Source organism: Lepidochelys olivacea, assembly GCF_965140295.1.
Source record: "Lepidochelys olivacea isolate rLepOli2 genome assembly, chromosome: 1".
In the NCBI taxonomy this organism is placed as follows: Eukaryota; Metazoa; Chordata; order Testudines; family Cheloniidae; genus Lepidochelys; species Lepidochelys olivacea.
The window spans coordinates 101,033,013-101,050,607 of NC_140411.1; the positions used below are offsets into that span (position 1 = coordinate 101,033,013).

Consider the following 17,595-nt stretch of genomic DNA (forward strand, 5'->3'; position numbering starts at 1 on the left):
CGCAAGGCTTGAAACCCAGTGACCAAAGCATGCCCCAGCACTGGGGGAGGAGAAGAAACTAACTCTAACTACTAATAAAACTTAACTATGTAAACCAACTACATACAATAATAGAGAAATAAAGTCCACTGAGAGAAGTACTTGCAAAGCAAGGAAAGAGTAGTTCCAGGGACAGTCAAGGGCGGTAAGAAGGAACTGAGGGAGTGTGGGGTCAGTGCGGCCCTTTATACCGGTGCTACGAGCGTGCAACACCAGAGGGTGCAGAGCTGACCCGATGGACACCACTGAGGGAAAAATTTCAAGTAGCTATGCTCAGAGCAAGCAAACACATACATTGGAATGGACATGTACAATCACACGAAGAAGAATATGGTGTTATGCACTTTAAAGGATATTGATTGTATTATTTTTACTGTATTTACACGTTGACCGGGTAAGACCTTCAGTGTCAGAACATAAAATCTGTAATGCTTTTCTCCTTTATATCTGACCACAGCCTCAATCCCCAAGTTATAAAATTAACTTCTTGGTAAAGGTGAATATCCAGATAAGAGTTCAAACTAGACCAAGACAGAAATTCTTGCAATTTCTAGGGTCAGATGTAGGCTTTAAATGGGAAAATGGAGACCTAAAACACTTACGGCTGGTCTACACTGGGAACTTATGTGGGTATTGCTACATCTCTCAGAGGCGTGAAAAATCCACACTCGACAGATGTAGCTATACCAACCTAACCCCTGGTGTAGACAGCGGTAGGTCAACAAAAGAATTTTTCGGTTGATCTCGTTACCGCCTTTCAGAGAGGTGGATTACATACACTGATGGCAGCATAGGTAGCGTCTACACTGAAGTGCTACAACAGTGCAGTAGCAGCACTGCAGCTGTGCCCCTGAAGCAGTTTAAGTGTAGACATACCCTTAGATATGATTGATCTTCATTTTCTGAAGAATTAAGTCAAAAGTAACCATGACAATATCTGAAATATGAACAACTAGGCAACTTTCCTGATGTCCCTCTAATTTTAAAAGTATGTTTTCATCATGCCTTAAGGTAGTCAGTTCCTTTCCCCTTTTTGTTTATGCTTATTACTTTAAAAAACCTGGACCGTTCAAATTCACATATTTCTTCAGGAAGACAGGAGATGAAAATTTGATTGTCTGTAAAGAGAGCATATCTTCTGACAAACAAACAGATTCCAGTTTTCTATTACAATGTGTGGGCTGGTATGTTGGTGCAACAGCCCCTCCTCTGGCTAGGCAGAGCATTGCACCAGAGTTCACTCAGTCTGGCAGGGCTGTCAGTCAGTTCCTCGTGCCCAGGGGGTCTGAAAATCCTCCTCCATTCTTAAGTTTCTCAGGTTGTTTGTGGGGGAACCCAGACCTGCCCATTCCAGTGGGCTCCAGCTCAGAGCCCTTAAACTAGAGAGGCAGAATCAGGACTCAACAACTCCAGCCGTGCCCTGAGCAACTTCCTACCTACTCTGGTTTCCGTAGGCTTTTCAGCCTGTTGGTCCAGCCATCCCTTCTCAAGCTGCGGTCTCTGAGTGGCTGGCAGGAGTTCCCTTATCCAGCCTGCTTGCTGCTCTGGCAGCACCCCTGCTTCCCAGCTCTTTTATTCTCCCAGCTGCTGTGAGGCTGACAATCAACAACTGGCCAGCAGTACCTGCATTAATCCCCTGGCTGTTGGGCCAGGATGGGGTATATATACCTTACCCTGAGGGAATTGTGCCAAAAATTAAAAATTCTGCACACAATATTTTAAAATTCTGCAAAATTCTGCATATTTTATTTGTCAATAAATAAATGTGGCTCCAGCATGGCAATGGAGAGCACAGGCCACTGGCTGCACTGAGGTGGGAGATCATCCTGAAGCCCCCACTTCCCCTAGTACAGGGACTTGGCAGTGAGGCTGCACCTGACCCTGACACAGTGCAAGGGCTGGGCCTGCCCCGGAAACACCCCGGGGCCCTGTCCCTCTCTGCCAGTGCACCAGGTGTGGTAGGCAGGCTCAGCCCAGCAGCATCCAAGTGTGGAGGGGCTTAGTCACCCCCCTTCCCGCATTTCCCCCACCCCCGCTTATCCAGCCCCACCGCAGGAAGTCACTGTTCCACAGAAAATAGGAAGGCTCCCAGAACACAGAAGGGCAGCACCACTGGCAAGAGGACCCAGGAAGCTGCGTTCAGCTGCAGAGTCAGCAGAGCCCAAGATGAGAGGCAGCAGAGCCCAAGATGAGAGGCAGCCTCCAAGTTGGGCAGCTCTGCATTTGTAGAAATGAGGAGGGAGGGGGCAGTGGCACATAATCTTGTGTGCCCCCTCCATGCCTCGCCTTTGTTTGGGGAGCAATCCCTCCCAAAACTGCACTCATGGTCCCCCCCCCCCCACCCCGAGGCTTCCCTGCTGTTTTCTGCAGGGAAAAGCAAGAAATCGTGGGGGTGGGGGGGTGTTTTCTGCTGCAGGCGAGCAGTCCTGCAGAATCCCCCCAGGAGTACAGTCAATGGCACGCACAAACGCCCAGTCCCCCTTCCCCGTCTCTGAGGTTGCTCCAGGCATGTTGAAACAGACCCGCTGCCTGGGCAGAGGCGCGTGTCCCCCAACCAATTTTTTTTTTACATTTTTCTGTGTGGAGGGGGCACAGGAAAATGAGGGCCATATGAATTTTGCGCCCCCACATCAGCATAGAATCCCCCTAGGAGTAATACCCGAGGACACAATGTATTACATGGTTTTCTCTTGAGACAGGTCTCCTATGGACACTGTCCTAGTCATAGTACATAAGGCACCCAATGTGGATCCATAAAGAAAAGCAAGCCATTCCCTTCCATACCATTCCCTCTGTTGCTGCTTAGGTACCATAGGTTATAGATGTACACAGAAAACATCACCAATTATTGGGGGGGTATCAAAAGAGTCTGGTTTTATTTAGCAGTAAAACTAACATTTTATCCCCTACTAGAGGAAGTTTCAATATGCTTGGATAATTCAACCCCAACATTTGGAGGCAAACCAATAATGTAACAGAAAAGGGTGTTCTATTCTTACCCACAATAACACTTTAAAGACATATGAGGAATAGCTGTAAAAAGCTGACTTTCAAACATATCTATTTTGGGAATACTACAAATCAATCAATTTTTACCAATTTCATAATGTAATCTATGTTTGTTAAAACAAAAAAAAAAATTAGGCAATATGCCAGAACTGAATCAAAGAAAGCCACAGTTAAAAAAAAAAAAAAAAAATGTCCAGAGGCACTTAAAACAAATGGAACTAGCATTTAAGGATCTTACTTATCATACAACAGAGAAACAAAATTAGACAAGTATAAAATGTATATCTCAAAGTACATCTCAAATAGGATATATGTCTATACTAAAGACCTTACAGTGGCACAGCTGTACCGCTGCAGCTGCACTGCTGTAAGGTCTCCCATGCTGGCATAATTAAACCACTCCCCAGTGAGCAACAGCATCTATGTCAGCAGGAGAGCATAAGAAACAACGTTTGACATAATGCTGTCCACACCGTCACTTCTATCAGTGAAATTTATGTCGGTCAGGAGTGTGTTTTTACTGACAAAAGTGCTACTGTAGACACAGCTTATTTGTTTTAACCAGAATTGTTTATATTGGGCACACCAACCAACAGATCCCAATGAATCACAAAACCATGGCTTCTTACAAGCCTCACTGGTAGCAAAATGTCTGGTGCTAAAACACCTACAGCTTCCAGGACAGAAAATTGGTACAGTGAATTTAATGATATTGCAGCTGTGTATAGCATGTAAGAGAGGGAAAAGGCCAAACCTGCCCCCCGCAAAAAAAACACACCTGTTTGCATTTTTCTTTTCTCTCTCTCTGAGTCCTTTAAAAACATAACTAGTTGGGCTCTTCAGGGGACAGACTGTGTTTTTTGCATAACAAGATCCTGATCCTGCCTGTTTTGCCTCTGGTCTCTGTCATAAAAGACAGTTACCTTTTCCATAACTGGTGTTCTTCGAGATGTGTTCTTCATATCTATTCCACAACAGGTGTGCGTGCTCGCCACGTGCACCAGTGCCAGAAGTTTTTCCCCTACCAGTACCCATGGGGGGAGCGCCCTCTGCAACCCCTGGAGTGACGCCTGCCTGGCGCAGTATAAGGGGAGCTCCGCGCTTCCCCCACCCTCAGTTCCTTCTTGCCAGACAACTCTGACAGAGGGGAAGGAGGGTGGGATGTGGAATAACACATCTCGAAGAACACCAGTTATGGAAAAGGTAACTGTCTTTTCTTCTTCGAGTGATTGCTCATGTGTATTCCACAATAGGTGATTCCAAGCTCTATCGGTTGGAGGTGGGTAGGAGTTCACAAGTTCCCAGGACGGAGGAGAGCCCTGCCGAACCCAGCATAATCCCTGGTTTGGCGGACAATCGCATAGTGCAAGGTGAACATGTGAACCGAAGACCACGTGGCGGCCCTACATATGTCCTGGATGGGGACGTGGGCCATGAAGGCATGGAGGACACCTGTCAGCTCATAGCAGGAGTGGAATCATGAAGTGATCCAATTGGAAAGCTGCTGAGTGGAAATCGGCTGGCCCCTCGCATGCTCAGCCGAGGTGACGAACAGTTGCAAGGACTTTCTGAACGGTTTGGTCCGCTCAAGGTAGAAAGCCAGAGTCCGCCGCACACTGAGCATGTGGAGATGGTGCTCCTCACTGGACGCGTGAGGCTTTGGGAAGAGGACCGGGAGAAAAATGTCCTGACCCATGTGGTAGACGGAGACCACCTTCAGGACGAATGTGTGGTGTGGGCGGAGCTGGACCATGTCCTTATGAAAAACCGTGTATGGAGGCTCGGAGGTCAGGGCCCTGAGCTCCGAGCCGCCATGGCCAACGCGATTGCAACCAGGAAAGCCACCTTCCACGAGAGGTGAGACCAGGAGCACGTGGCCAGTGGTTCAAACGGGAACCCCATGAGATAAGCCAACACCAGGTTTAGGTCCCACTGCAGGACCGGGGGTCTAGAATACAGAAAAAGATGGTCCAACCCCTTAAGGAACCAGCCAGTCATAACATGGGAAAATACCATGTGCCCTTGCACCGGAGGATGGAAGGCCGATATGGCTGCCAGGTGCACCTTGACTGACAAGGGCGCCAGGCCCTGGGCCCTCAGGTGGAAGAGGTAATCAAGGATAAGCTGGATCAGGGCCACCACCAGGGAGACCTGATCCGCCGCCCATCTAGAGAACCGGGACCACTTCACCAAATAAGCACAGCAAGTGGAGGGCCATCGACTTTCGAGTAGGACGTGCTGAACCTGTTCTGAGCACGTCCTTTCCTCTCCGCCTAACCACTGAGCCGTGAGGTGAAGCGTGAGGTGAAGCGCCACTAGGTTGGGATGGAGGAGGCGGCCCTGGTCCTGAGAGAGCAGGTCTGGGCGGAGGGGCAACAGCCATGGTGGAGCTACCGCCAGGCCCATGATGGCCCCATACCAACGCTGCCTGGGCCAAGCCGGGGCAATCAGGAGGATCCGGGCCCTATCTGTCTTCCAATCTGTCCAGGACCCTGCTGATTAGAGGGAACGGGGAAAGGCGTAGAGAAGCCGGCCTGACCAGGACAGGAAAAAGGCATCAGAGATAGGGCCCCTCCTTAAGGCCCCCCCCCCCCGGAGCAGAACCAGGGGCATCACCACTTCTGTCAATTCACGAATAGGTCCACCTGGGGAGTTCCCCACCTTTGGAAGATCCGGTGGGCCACTTCCGGGTGGAGGGACCACTCGTGTTGCGAGGAAAAGTCCCTGCTCAAGCGATCCAACCTCTCGTTCCGGGCGCCCAGAAGGTGGAAGGCCTTCAGGTGGATGTCGTGGGCTATACAGAAGTCCCACAACCTGAGGGCTTTGTGGCAGAGGGCAAAGGATCGGGCCCCGCCTTACCTGTTGATATAGAACATCGAGGCCACGTTGTCTGTGAGGACCCTGACTACCTTGCCTTCCAGGTGAGAGTGGAAGGCCAGGCATGCCAGACCCACCGCCCTCAGCTCCCTGACATTTATATGTAGGTTCAAGTCTTGAGCCGACCACAGGCCTTGGGTCTGAAAGTTCCCCACATGGAGCCCCCAACCCAGGTCCGACGCATCGGACACCAGCTCCAATGATGGGGCCCTGTCCCTAAAAAAGGAGGCATGTTGTTTGGGGCGGACCACCACCGAAGGGAGGTGATCACAGAGTCCAGCATGGTGCGGACCTTGTCCATCCTGTCCGTGGCCTGGGAGAACTTTGAGGCCAACCAGAGCTGGAGGGGCCTCATCCTGAGTCTGGCGTAACGGACCACATATGTGCAAGCCGACATGTGGCCTAAGAGTTGCAGGCAAACCCTGGCTGTTGTCACCGGGAACCTTGTGACTGAGTCGATGAGACCTTTCAGAGTCTCGACTCTGTCTGGGAGGAGAGAGGCGCTGGCCGACACTGCATCCAGGAGTGCCCCGATAAACTCTATACGTTGGACCGGGACGAATGTGGACTTACTTGGTGTTCTTTACCAACAGGCCCAAGGCGGTGCACGTGGACAGGAGGAGTGCCATGTGATCCCTCACCTGCAACCGGGAGGTGCCCTTGACAAGCCAATCGTCCAGACAGGGAAATATCTGGACCCCCCTGTCATCTGAGGTAGGCTGCTATCACCGACATGCATTTTGTAAACATCCTGGAGGCAATGGACAGACCAAACGGGAGGACCGTGAATTGGTAATGATTCTGTCCCACCACAAAATGGAGGAAGCTCCTGTGCCCCTCGAATACGTGGACGTGGAAGTACACGTTCTGTAGATCAAGGGCAGCGTACCAGTCCCCTGGATCTAGGGAGGAGATGATGGAGGCCAGGGAGACCATGCGGAACTTGAGTTTCACCATGTACCGGTTCAGACCTCGCAGTTCCCGGATGGACCTGAGCCCCGCTTTGGCCTTCGGGATAAGGCAATAACAGGTGTAATACCCCTTGCCTATGAACTCCTCAGGCACCACCTCTATCGTTCCTAGTCCTAGGAGCCACCCCACCTTCTGCTCAAGCAGCATTTCATGTGCGGGGTCCCCCAAGAGGGACGGGGGTGGTTGGGGGGGAGGAAGTAAACTGGAGGATGTAACTCCGGGAGATGGTGTTGAGGACCCATCGGTCCAAGGTTCACCGTGACCATTCTGGGAGGAAAGCACACAACCAGTTGGAGAAGGGGAGCTTTATTGGGGGTGGATCCCTGGTGAGGACTGGCAGTGTGCCCCCAAGCCTCCCGTCAAAAATGCCTTTTCTCCGCCTGCTTGCCCTTGGAGGACCCAGGCTGCAGGGTAGGCCGAGACTGCCTCTGAGGGCGTCTCTTATAGTCTCGCTGCTTCTTATGGACGGCCTCATACTTCAGGAGGGCAGCCTGGGCAGGAGTCTGCTGCAGCTTGAACTTAGGTTTTGCCGGAGCCGGGACAGAGGCCCAGAGTCTGGAGAGTCGTGCAAAAGTCTTTCATGCCATGCAGGCTTGTATCCGTTTCCTCCGCAAACATAGCCTTCCTGTCAAACCGGAGATCCTGCATGGAAAACTACGCCCCGCTGGACAGCCCAGAGAGCAGGAGCCATGACGCCCGTCTCATGGACACTGCGGAGGCCACTGATCGTGTGGCCATGGCCACAGCATCTGAGGCTGCCTGCAGGGATGCCCTAGCGGCTGCTACCCCTTCCTCCACTAGCGCCCTGAACTCCTTCCTATTGCACTCCTGGAGGGAGTCCTCAAACTTGGGCAGGGAGCCCCACAGACTGAATTCATACCGGCCCAGAAGAGCCTGATGGTTTGCCACTCGTAACTGGAAGCTCGAAGACTAATAAATTTTCCTTCTGAAAGAGTCCAGTCTCCAAGAGTCTTTGTTCTTTGGGGTTGGGGCTGGTTGACCTTGCTGTTCCCTGTAGTTGACCAACTCGACCACCAGGGAGTTGGGCGCCAGGTGGGTCTACAGGTACTCATGCCCTTCAGTGAGTACAAAGTACTTGTGTTCCGCCTTTTTAGAGATGGGGGCCAACGAGGGTGGTGTTTGCCACAGGGCATTTGAAATCTAAGCCACCCCTACATGGAGAGGCAGGGCCACCATACCCGGTGCCGATGAGGACAACACGTTAAACAGGAAGTCTAAGGGCTCCTCCATCTCCTCTGCTTGGAGGTGGAGGCTTGCTGCCACCCTCTTTAAGAGTTCTTGGTGGGCCCTGAAGTCCTCCTGCGGGCGGGGCAAGGAGGCCAGTACAGTGCTCTGGGTGTCGGCCAGCACCAGAGGGTCCACCACCTGGTCTGACTCTGGGCACGGTGCTGAGGATGTACGTCCCACCGACTCCTTTCTCGGGGGTCTGGAGAGGGAGGCTGATGGTGCTTCCGACGCCCCGGCCACCGAGCAAGCTCCCACTGCGGGCTGCACCAGAGGCCACGGCGCCCACTGGTACCATTGGACTGGCCACGATGCTCAGTGCCACTGTACCTGCTGTGGCACTGGTGGGGCCAGCTGTTCGGGTTGGCTGGCCTGGCCCATTGAAGAACAGCTACGAACGGAGACCGGGTTGGCATAAGATCTGCTGCTATCTCTGGACTGGGAGGAGTGGCGGTGCCGGGATCTATGAAGGCGATCTTGATGAGGAGGACCGGTACAGACAGTAACAGCTGCTCTGCAAATGTCCTCGACGGGCGGACCTGCGACGGTGATCGATGCCTGGGGCTGTGGTGCCTTGGTGAAGACTTGGAGCAGGAGTCCGAGCGGGAATGGCGTTGACGACCGTGCTGTGACCGACTGCAGTACCCTCTCCGAGACAAGGACCGTTGGAGAGGCCCGCAATGGTCCCGTCGATATTCGGTCCTTGAGGACGAGCGGTGTCGAGAGTCCTGGCCTGACAGAACCCAGCCAGACAGTCTGGTCGGTGTCGAGGGCGATGCACATGGACTCTGCCCTGAGCGGTCGCTGAGTGGTGAACGGTATCGGGAACGTTCCCTCGACCGAGACCGGGCTGGAGGCAACTGCGGCGATCCCAACAGCGGCTTGCCTCCAGAGCGTGGGGCTGACATTGGCGGCGCTCCGGGCACCGGCATGGACGTTACATCCTGGGCTGGCTGGAGGGCTTCAGGCGTAGATGGCATCCGGACATCCAGAGAGGCCTGTTCCGAAGGGGCTGGGCTACTCCGCTCAACGTGAGTCGGAGGCCTGGGGCCCAGTGGGGATCGAGGACTGCCCGACATCGGCCTATCCTCTGTCCCAGACTTCCCTCGGTGCCGCTGAGAAGAGGGAGTCTTCCTGGCCCTCTTGGTGTAACCTGTGGATGTGGAGCGGTGCCGACTGGTCGATGGCACTGGAGAGTCGCCGTGTACCGACGCCGCGGTGCCAGGTACTGGTTTGGAGTGGTGAGACAAAGTCAGGATCAGCACCGACTCCATCAGGATGGCATGGAGCCTGATGTCCCTTTCTCTTTTGGTCCGAGACTTAAACGACTTGCAAATCTTGCACCTTTCGCTGATATGGGTTTCTCCCGAACAGTGCAAACAGTCTGTGTGCAGGTCACTTCTTGGCACAGAATGCCTAGAAGAGCCACATGACTTAAACCCCGGGAAGCGGGGCATGTCCCGGCCTGGGCTCACTGACTAACTAAACAGCTAACTAGCTACAGGTACCAACACTGAATGAACTAACAGTTCTGGGGACGAGCTACAACAAAGCTGGAGCAGAGCAGTTCTGATGCACCTTCACTGGCGGCAAGAGGGAACTGAGGGTGGGGGAGGCGCGCAGCTCCCCTTATACCGCGCCAGGAAGGCACTTCCCCCTACAGGTACTGCTAGGGGAAAAACTTCCAGCACCAGTGCACATGGCGAGCACACACACCTATTGTGGAATACACATGAGCAATCACTCAAAGAAGAATATACACATGCAACAATATAATAAGGAATGGTGATGTGTATAGGTGAGTCTAGTCGCTCAAAGACTGTTTAGACTGATATAATTGCTATGATAATTTTCTGGCTCTGTATGGTACTTTTCTGTCTGATGTGCTATGTTCTGCTATGTGTCATCTTTCCCTCTTTTCTTATGGTTTGTTTCTCTTTTTCTCAGAGTTTTCTTACAACAAAGCAACGAGCAAAAGTAAAACATTACTCTCTCTCCCGTACCCACTTCTATATTTTTTCTTACTGTGGCGGAGTGCCAGCTCTGCCACAGTTAAGGACAAGACCAGCTTTCTGTGTAAAGCTTGACTGTTTTAAAGTGCTATATAATCCACATGGTTACTTGGATTGCCTTCAAATTTGGTGTGCCGCATGACGGTGTGGGGTTCAGTTACTGAACCAAATGTGGAGCCATTTGATCAAGAGATTTCCAAGATGCAGCCCCTGGACAAAAACAGCTTTTCTAAAGGTTGAAATATTTTTGCAACTTTTTTTGTGCACAGATAAGAGGTCAAACTATGGCTCAGATCATTGCATCGGAGTCTCAAATGCTCGAGAGGTACCCCAACAAAGTGCATGCCACCTACTAGCCCTATGGAGGAAATCAAATTACAATGTTATTAGCCAAGGAGTTTGGTTTTCCTGTTAGGCGGGCACTGAGCAGTTTTAAGGCTCACATGCTAAATGGATTACACGGTGCATGTGCAGAGATAGCGGTTAATGGGGTTGAAAGCTAGCTATGACTCTCAGGACCTGAATAGCTCAAGGGGGAATGTTACAGTCATTGAACCTGAGCAACATCCAGGCGAGGCAGAAATCTGAAGTTTAAAAAAGGAGACATGTTGCTCAAATCTGCTTCTGTCAAAGGGTGTTTCCTCTTTGGGGGAAATATAATCTGAGTACAGCAGAATATTCAGTAGCCAATGAAACTATTTTAAAAACAAAATAATTTATATATGTACATTCTCACTGGGATGAGAGGGTGATTAACGGTGGAACAATAGGTGACAATAGGGGGAGAAGGGTTTGGGGTGCAGCAAAGGGAGGGGTGATTATGAGTAGGGAGGGGGTCAGGTGATGGCAATGGGTGGGAGCTTGGTGAAGCAGGAGGAGAGGATGGATACTGGGAAAGGGGACACGGGGGTGAGTGACAGGAGGTGAATAGGAGCAGGGGCTCCTGTCATCCCCACATTGTCCCCTCCTGTGTCCCAGAATTTTGTTGGGAGGTGGGGTGCTGCCCATCTACTGTGGTCTGACCCCCCCGTAATACCCCTATCTCCCTCTTGTGTGAAAGGTTCTGTGGTGTCCCTTGCCCTTCAGGGGTTACCTGAGTCCCTCTCCCTATTCTACCATGCGAGCTGGGACTTGGGGGTGCTTGCCCTTTCCCTGTCCCTCATGTGAACCAGGATCTGGAAAAGCCCTTCCCACTGGGTGGACAGATGAGAATATGCATCCTGGGATCATGAGCCAAAAACATGTTTCTGACACGGGGTAAGGAGTTGAGAATGGACATGCCTGATGGATCTCACAGACTATCCAGCACCGGACAGGGAAGGGGAACAACTACTGATATGAATAGAGGAGTTGACACATCTCAGAGCTATTGTTCTGAGATGTATTAATCTTCATAGGGTGTTCTCATTCAGCTGAGACCATCACATTCACACCTCTCAAAATCTCCTCTACTTGCAGGGATTACCTTTTGCTGCAGACCCCCATGTAGCTAAGCATTTGATGATGATTAATTTCATAAATAGTATAGCAGAGCTCTGTTGAAGTTAAGACTGAGAAAATGTTTTCTGTTTAAAGAACGATTTTTCTAAGTGTTCTACCATCCAAATGCGTACCTGGATTGTCTTGATAGTTACTGTGTCACTATGGGGCCATGGGGTATGGTTAAGTTTTTAAAATTTAGCGTAATTTGAGTAAGAGGTACCTGAGATACCGCCCCCATGCCTTCCTTCCAAAACAAAAGCTTTTCTTCAAAGTTCACAGATTCTACCTTTTTGTATGTATTTTGTATGTGTGTGCACAAGTGTGTTGTGCATCTGGCTTATAAAATATAAATTGCTTAATTGGACTGGTAGGGGAGGGTGAGCTGTCTGGCTGGGAGAGTACATGTTGTGGGGAATAGTGAGGGAGGGAGGGAGGCATAACAGTCACCAATCACAAGCTTAAATTTACTGTAACCACCATGTAATACAACTGTCACGCTCTCGGGACCCAGACCATGTCTAAGATTTCTCTCAGCAGCTTATTAGCAACTACACACTTCAAACATTTCAAAGCACATCCATTATCCCCATTCTACTTAAACAAAGTGTACAGGGGAGAGGACTCATACAGCAGTATGAGGACTCATACATATATTATCCCCATTCTACTGCAACAAAGTGTACTTGGGACTCATACAGCAAATGTGTGACCTAGCAGGTAGGACAGTGGACTGGGACTTAGAAAACCTGGGTTCTGTTCCCAGTTCTGCCACTAGCCTGCTAGAGGACTTTGGCCAAGTCACTTCAGCTCTTTGTGCCTCACTATCTCCATGTGTACAAAGGGAATAATGACGTTTCTCTCCTTGAGATCTACTGATGAAAATCACTTTGTAAGAACTAGGTATTATTAACATTATTTGCTCATAAGAGTGTCTGAAGTGCACATCTATAGGACCATTAAAAACTACCAACAGCATTTTTCTCTTTTTGTTTTCTCAAAACCAGAAAATTAAATGGTAAAAAAACTTAGTTAATCCATAGTTAAGTTTGCCTGGCGATAGCTTGTGCCCTTCCAGAACACAGAGTTCAGAAAAACTCAAACTTGTGAAAACTAGGAAATATAGAGTTAAGGTATGCATCCACAGAACGCTAACTCTGCCCTCTTTGAGTGATGCCCCAATACACCTATTACACACACACACACACTCTCTGCCTTTGCCCTGTACAAGAACAAGAGGCATTTACACTTCTACAGTTAAGCCTGCTCCACAGAAAGAACACACCTGCTAAATTTTACAAGTCTCTTCAATCCCTTTTACAACACCTTTACCCTTATGTACACAATGACATCTAAGACTATACTTTCACTTATACCTCATTAGTGTGGTCTGAATTTAATCTCCCACCTGATTTCTACACAATGCAATGCTGAAAGGAAGCATACTAGATCTCTCACAGTAGCATGCACCTTTCCTTTGATCACACACACACACACAGGGGTCGGGAGAGGGCCTCACACACATCCCCAGAGAGACACGGTCCCCTCATTTGTCTCGTATCACAATTACAACTCTTCCAAGCTGCTCTATCTTATTTCTCTACCATTCACTACAGCTACACCTAACACAGTGAATACAGCTGGAGTATATGCAAATAATCATCAGTGGCTCTTACCTGCTTCAGGGAGGCAGAGTTAAGGTTGCACAGATGTGTACCTTTAACACTATTTCCTGGTTTTAACAAGTTTGAGTTTTGTTGAACGCAGTGTTCTGGAAGTGCACAAACTATTGCCAGGAAACCTTAACTCTGGGTTAACAAAGTTTTAAGTCATTTAATTTAACTCTAGTTAGTGTTCTTATATACAGCAAAAACATGTAATAAAAACTGATGAAGGGGGAGGCTGTGCTATAAAAGGCTCTTAATGATCTAAATATAAGTCTACATACCTTTATTTTAGTGTTTTCTATCAAATGCTGAGCCATTGATTTTATCAGAACTTCAAAGAAAAACCACGAATACTGAAAAGAAAACGAAATTATTGCGTTATATAAAACTGCAAAACTAGTCTAAAATTTCCAAAACTAAATTAGTCTTTTTGCAGCCAATGACAACCTGGATGCAATTAACTATTTACAACATCTGCTAGGAAAGAGATGACATATTGTTTCTTAACGGTTCAGTTCTGAGGATTAGGCTCTACTTTATTAGAAACAAGAAGGAAAAAGGAAAAGTTTTTTGACAAATACCTTAAGCAGCTTGTTGCTTGTAAGAAAGTCAGCAGATGGTTTAAGAATTGTTGTCATGGATTTGGTCAGTTCTTCATGTACAGTCTTATAATCAGAAGCAATATAAGGCTCAGCTTTATAAGCATACTTGCCGGAAAAAGGAAACAGAATGTAACATGTGGAATTTTAAATAAATGCAACTATTTTTAATGTGATTAGTTTTAAAGAAGCAAACAAATTGCTTTATTTTGTATACCTTGACATATGACCTCAAGTAGATATCCAATCCTTCTTCGTGGCACTGTGCAACAATATGGATAATAACCCTAAAAAAAGATAGAAATGAACAATAAACATTATGTTCTGCTGTAACAAAAATGTTTACTTTGATTACAGATCAGTTCATTTCTGCAACTTACTACCACATGGAGAAATCTCACATGGGCACAAACCATTAATCATTTAAACACACTGGACCACTTAAATTCTTTACCTTGTCACATTGACTGTAACTTCCTCTTGAGTAGTTCTAGTGAGAACTCTAAACAATTGGTTTAGAATTGTAGGCAGGAAAGCTATCATCACATGGCTCTCCATAGCATGAAGACTCTAAGAGAAAGAAATAGAGTAGTAATATTACTTCCTTGTAGTCAAGCCATTTAACATTATTTTCAAAACTCCTCTACAATCTACTTGGAGAACTACGTTCTTAGAAAAAGAACTTTCCCCTTCAAAGAAAGGGGGAAAAGGAGGATCTGGGAAATTATAAGGCTTTTTGAAAATCTAAATACACTATATTCACCCTCTTGTCCACATGCTTGTTGACCCCCTCAAAGAATTCCAATGTTGACTATTCCCCAACAAATTATGTTCATCTATGCAACTGACAATTTTGATCTTTACTATAGTTCAACCAGCTTGCCTGGTACTGAAGTCAGACTTACCAGCCTGTAATTGCCGGAGTCACCTCTGGAGCCCTTTTTAAAACTTGGCGTCACATTAACTACCCTCCAGCCATTTGGTACAGAAACTGATTTAAATGATAGGTTACAGACTAGTTAGTAGTCTTGCAATTTCACATCGGAGTTCCTTCAGAATTCTCGGGTGAATACCATCTGGTCCTGGTGCCTTATTACTGTTTAGTTTATCAATTTGTTTCAAAACCTCCTCTAATGACACCTCAATCTGGAACAGGTCCTCAGATTTGTCACCTAAAAAGAATGGCTCAGGTTTGGGAATCTCCCTCACATCCTCAATCGTGAAGACCGATGTAAAGAATTCATTTAGTTTCTCCGCCATGGTCTTACCCTTGAGTGCTCCTTTGGCATCTCGACTGTCCAGTGGCCCCACTGGTTATTTAGCAGGCTTCCTGCTTCTGATACACAAACATTTTTTTACTATTACTTTTTGAGTCTTTGGCTAGCTGTTCTTCAAATCCTTTTTTGGCCTTCCTAACTATATTTTGATACTTCATTTGCCAGAGTTTGGGCTCCTTTCTGTTTTTCTCACTAGGATTTAACTTCCACTTTTTAAAGGGTGCCTTTTTGCCTCTCACTGCTTCTTTTACTTTGTTGTTTAGCTATGGTGGCTCTTTTTTGGTTCTGTTACTATGTTTTTTAATTTGGGGTACACATTTAAGTTGAGCCTCTATTATGGTGTCTTTAAAAAGTTTCCATGCAGCTTTGCAAGGATTTTACTTTTGGTGCTGTACCTTTTAATTTCTGTTTAACTAACCTCCTCATTTTTGTGTCGTTCCCCTTTCTGAAATTAAATGCTACAGTGTTGGGCCACTGTGTCTTTTCCCTGCTACAGGGATGTTCAATTTAATTATATTATGGTCACTATTACCAAGCGGTTCAGCTATATTCACCTCTCGGATCTGATCTTGTGCTCTACTTAGGAGTAAATCAAGAACTGCCTCTCCTCTTGTGGGTTCCAGAACTAGCTGCTCCAAGAAGCAGTCATTTAAGGTGTCAAGAAATTTTATCTCTGCATCCCGTCCTGAGGTGGTATGTACCTCAATCTGGGGTAGTTGAAATCCCCCATTATTATTGAATTTTATATTTTAATAGTCTCTAATCTCCTTGAGCATTTCACAGTCACTATCACCATCCTGGTCAGATGGTCGTAATATATCCCTACGGCTATATTCTTACTATTCAAAGAGATTCTATGATACAGTTTGGTTCATTTAAGATTTTTACTTCATTTGATTCTATGCTTTCTTTCATATATAGTGCAATTCCCCCACCAGCACGACCTGTTCTGTCCTTCTGATATATTTTGTATATCTTATTGTGTCCCGTTGATTATCCTCATTCCACCAAGTTTCTGTGATGCCTAATATATCAGTATCCTCATTTAATACAAGGCACTCTAGTTCACGCATCTTATTATTTAGACTTCTAACATTGGTATATAAGCACTTTAAAAGCTGGTCACTTTTTAGCTGTTTCCCATTACATGATGTAATTGAATAAGACTTTTTTTCATTTGACTGTTTCTCATCAGATACCACCTGTATTTCATCTTCCATACTGAAAACTGACTATTTATTCTGACAATTAAAACTGACGATTCTCCTCCTTACTAGGACTTAGAGCAGGGGTTGGCAACCTTTGGCATGCGGTGCATCAGGGTAATCTGTTGGGGGCCACAAGACATTGTGTTTACATTGACCACCTGCAGGCATGGCCCCCCGCAGCTCCCAGTGGCCTCAGTTCGCCGTTCCTGGACAATGGGAGCTGTGGGACGCCGCGGGCTGCAGGGTCGTGCTGGCCGCCACTTCCCACAGCTCCCATTGGCCAGGAACGGTGAACCGTGTGGGGCCGTGCCTGTGGACAGTCAATATTAGCAAAATCTCTCGTGGCCCACCAGCCGATTACCTTGTATAGACTCCCCCTTTCCCAATTTCTAATAAATCTAAACCCCTCCCCCATATACCATCCTCTCATCCACACGAGACCCCGCAGTTCAGCCTGTCTAACTGGCCCTGTGAGTGGAACTGGAAGGATTTTAGGGAATGATACCATGAAGGTCCTGAACTTCAATCTCTTACCTAGCAGCCTACGTTTGACCTCCAGGACCTCTCTCCTCTCCTTCCCTATGTCATTGGTACCTACATATACCACGACCACCAGCTCCTCTCTTGCACTACACATAAGTCTACCTAGATGTCTGGAGAGATCTGCAACCTCCGCACCAGGCAGGCAAGTCACCATGCGGTTCTCCTGGTCATCGTAAACCCAGCTATCTATGTTTCTAATGACTGAATCGCCCATAACTATTACCTGTCTCTTCCTAATAAGTTCCCTCCCCCGGAGAGGTATCCTCAGTGCAAGAGGATACCACATCATCATCTGGAAGCAGGGTCCCAACTATGGGATCGTTTCCCTCTGCTCCGGGTGGGTGTTCTCCTCACCTGAGGCTTTCATCCTCCTCAGCAGCACAGAGGCTGTCAGACTGGGGATGGGACCGTCCTACTGTGTCCCAGAAAGTCTCATCTATGTACCTCTGTCTCCCTTAGCTCCTCCAGTTCAGCTACCCTGGTCTCAAAAGCCCGTACTCGGTCTCTGAAGGCCAGGAGCTCCTTGTACTGAATGCACACATATGCCACCTGCCCATAGGGCAGGTAATCATGAATGTTGCATTGGGTGCAATAAACTATGATAAAGTGCACTAGGGAACCTTTAGTGCACACCAGCAGGGTCTGCATGGACCAGTCAATGCAGTGAT

At 48.0% G+C, this 17,595-nt stretch overlaps 1 protein-coding gene across 10 annotated transcripts in view; it reads right to left on the bottom strand.

Annotated features, from left to right (window-relative positions):
* Window positions 1–17,595, bottom strand: part of DOCK9 (dedicator of cytokinesis 9) — a 335,677-nt gene that overhangs the window by 122,689 nt on the left and 195,393 nt on the right. For all 10 annotated transcript variants that reach the window (XM_084627447.1, XM_084627439.1, XM_084627444.1 and 7 more), the window contains exons 24-27: window positions 14,354–14,469; window positions 14,117–14,186; window positions 13,882–14,007; window positions 13,582–13,653 (exon numbers count right to left, since the gene is read on the bottom strand). In XM_084627447.1, the coding sequence (XP_084483573.1) occupies window positions 13,582–13,653; window positions 13,882–14,007; window positions 14,117–14,186; window positions 14,354–14,469 (384 nt within the window). The remainder of the gene's footprint in view (window positions 1–13,581; window positions 13,654–13,881; window positions 14,008–14,116; window positions 14,187–14,353; window positions 14,470–17,595) is intronic.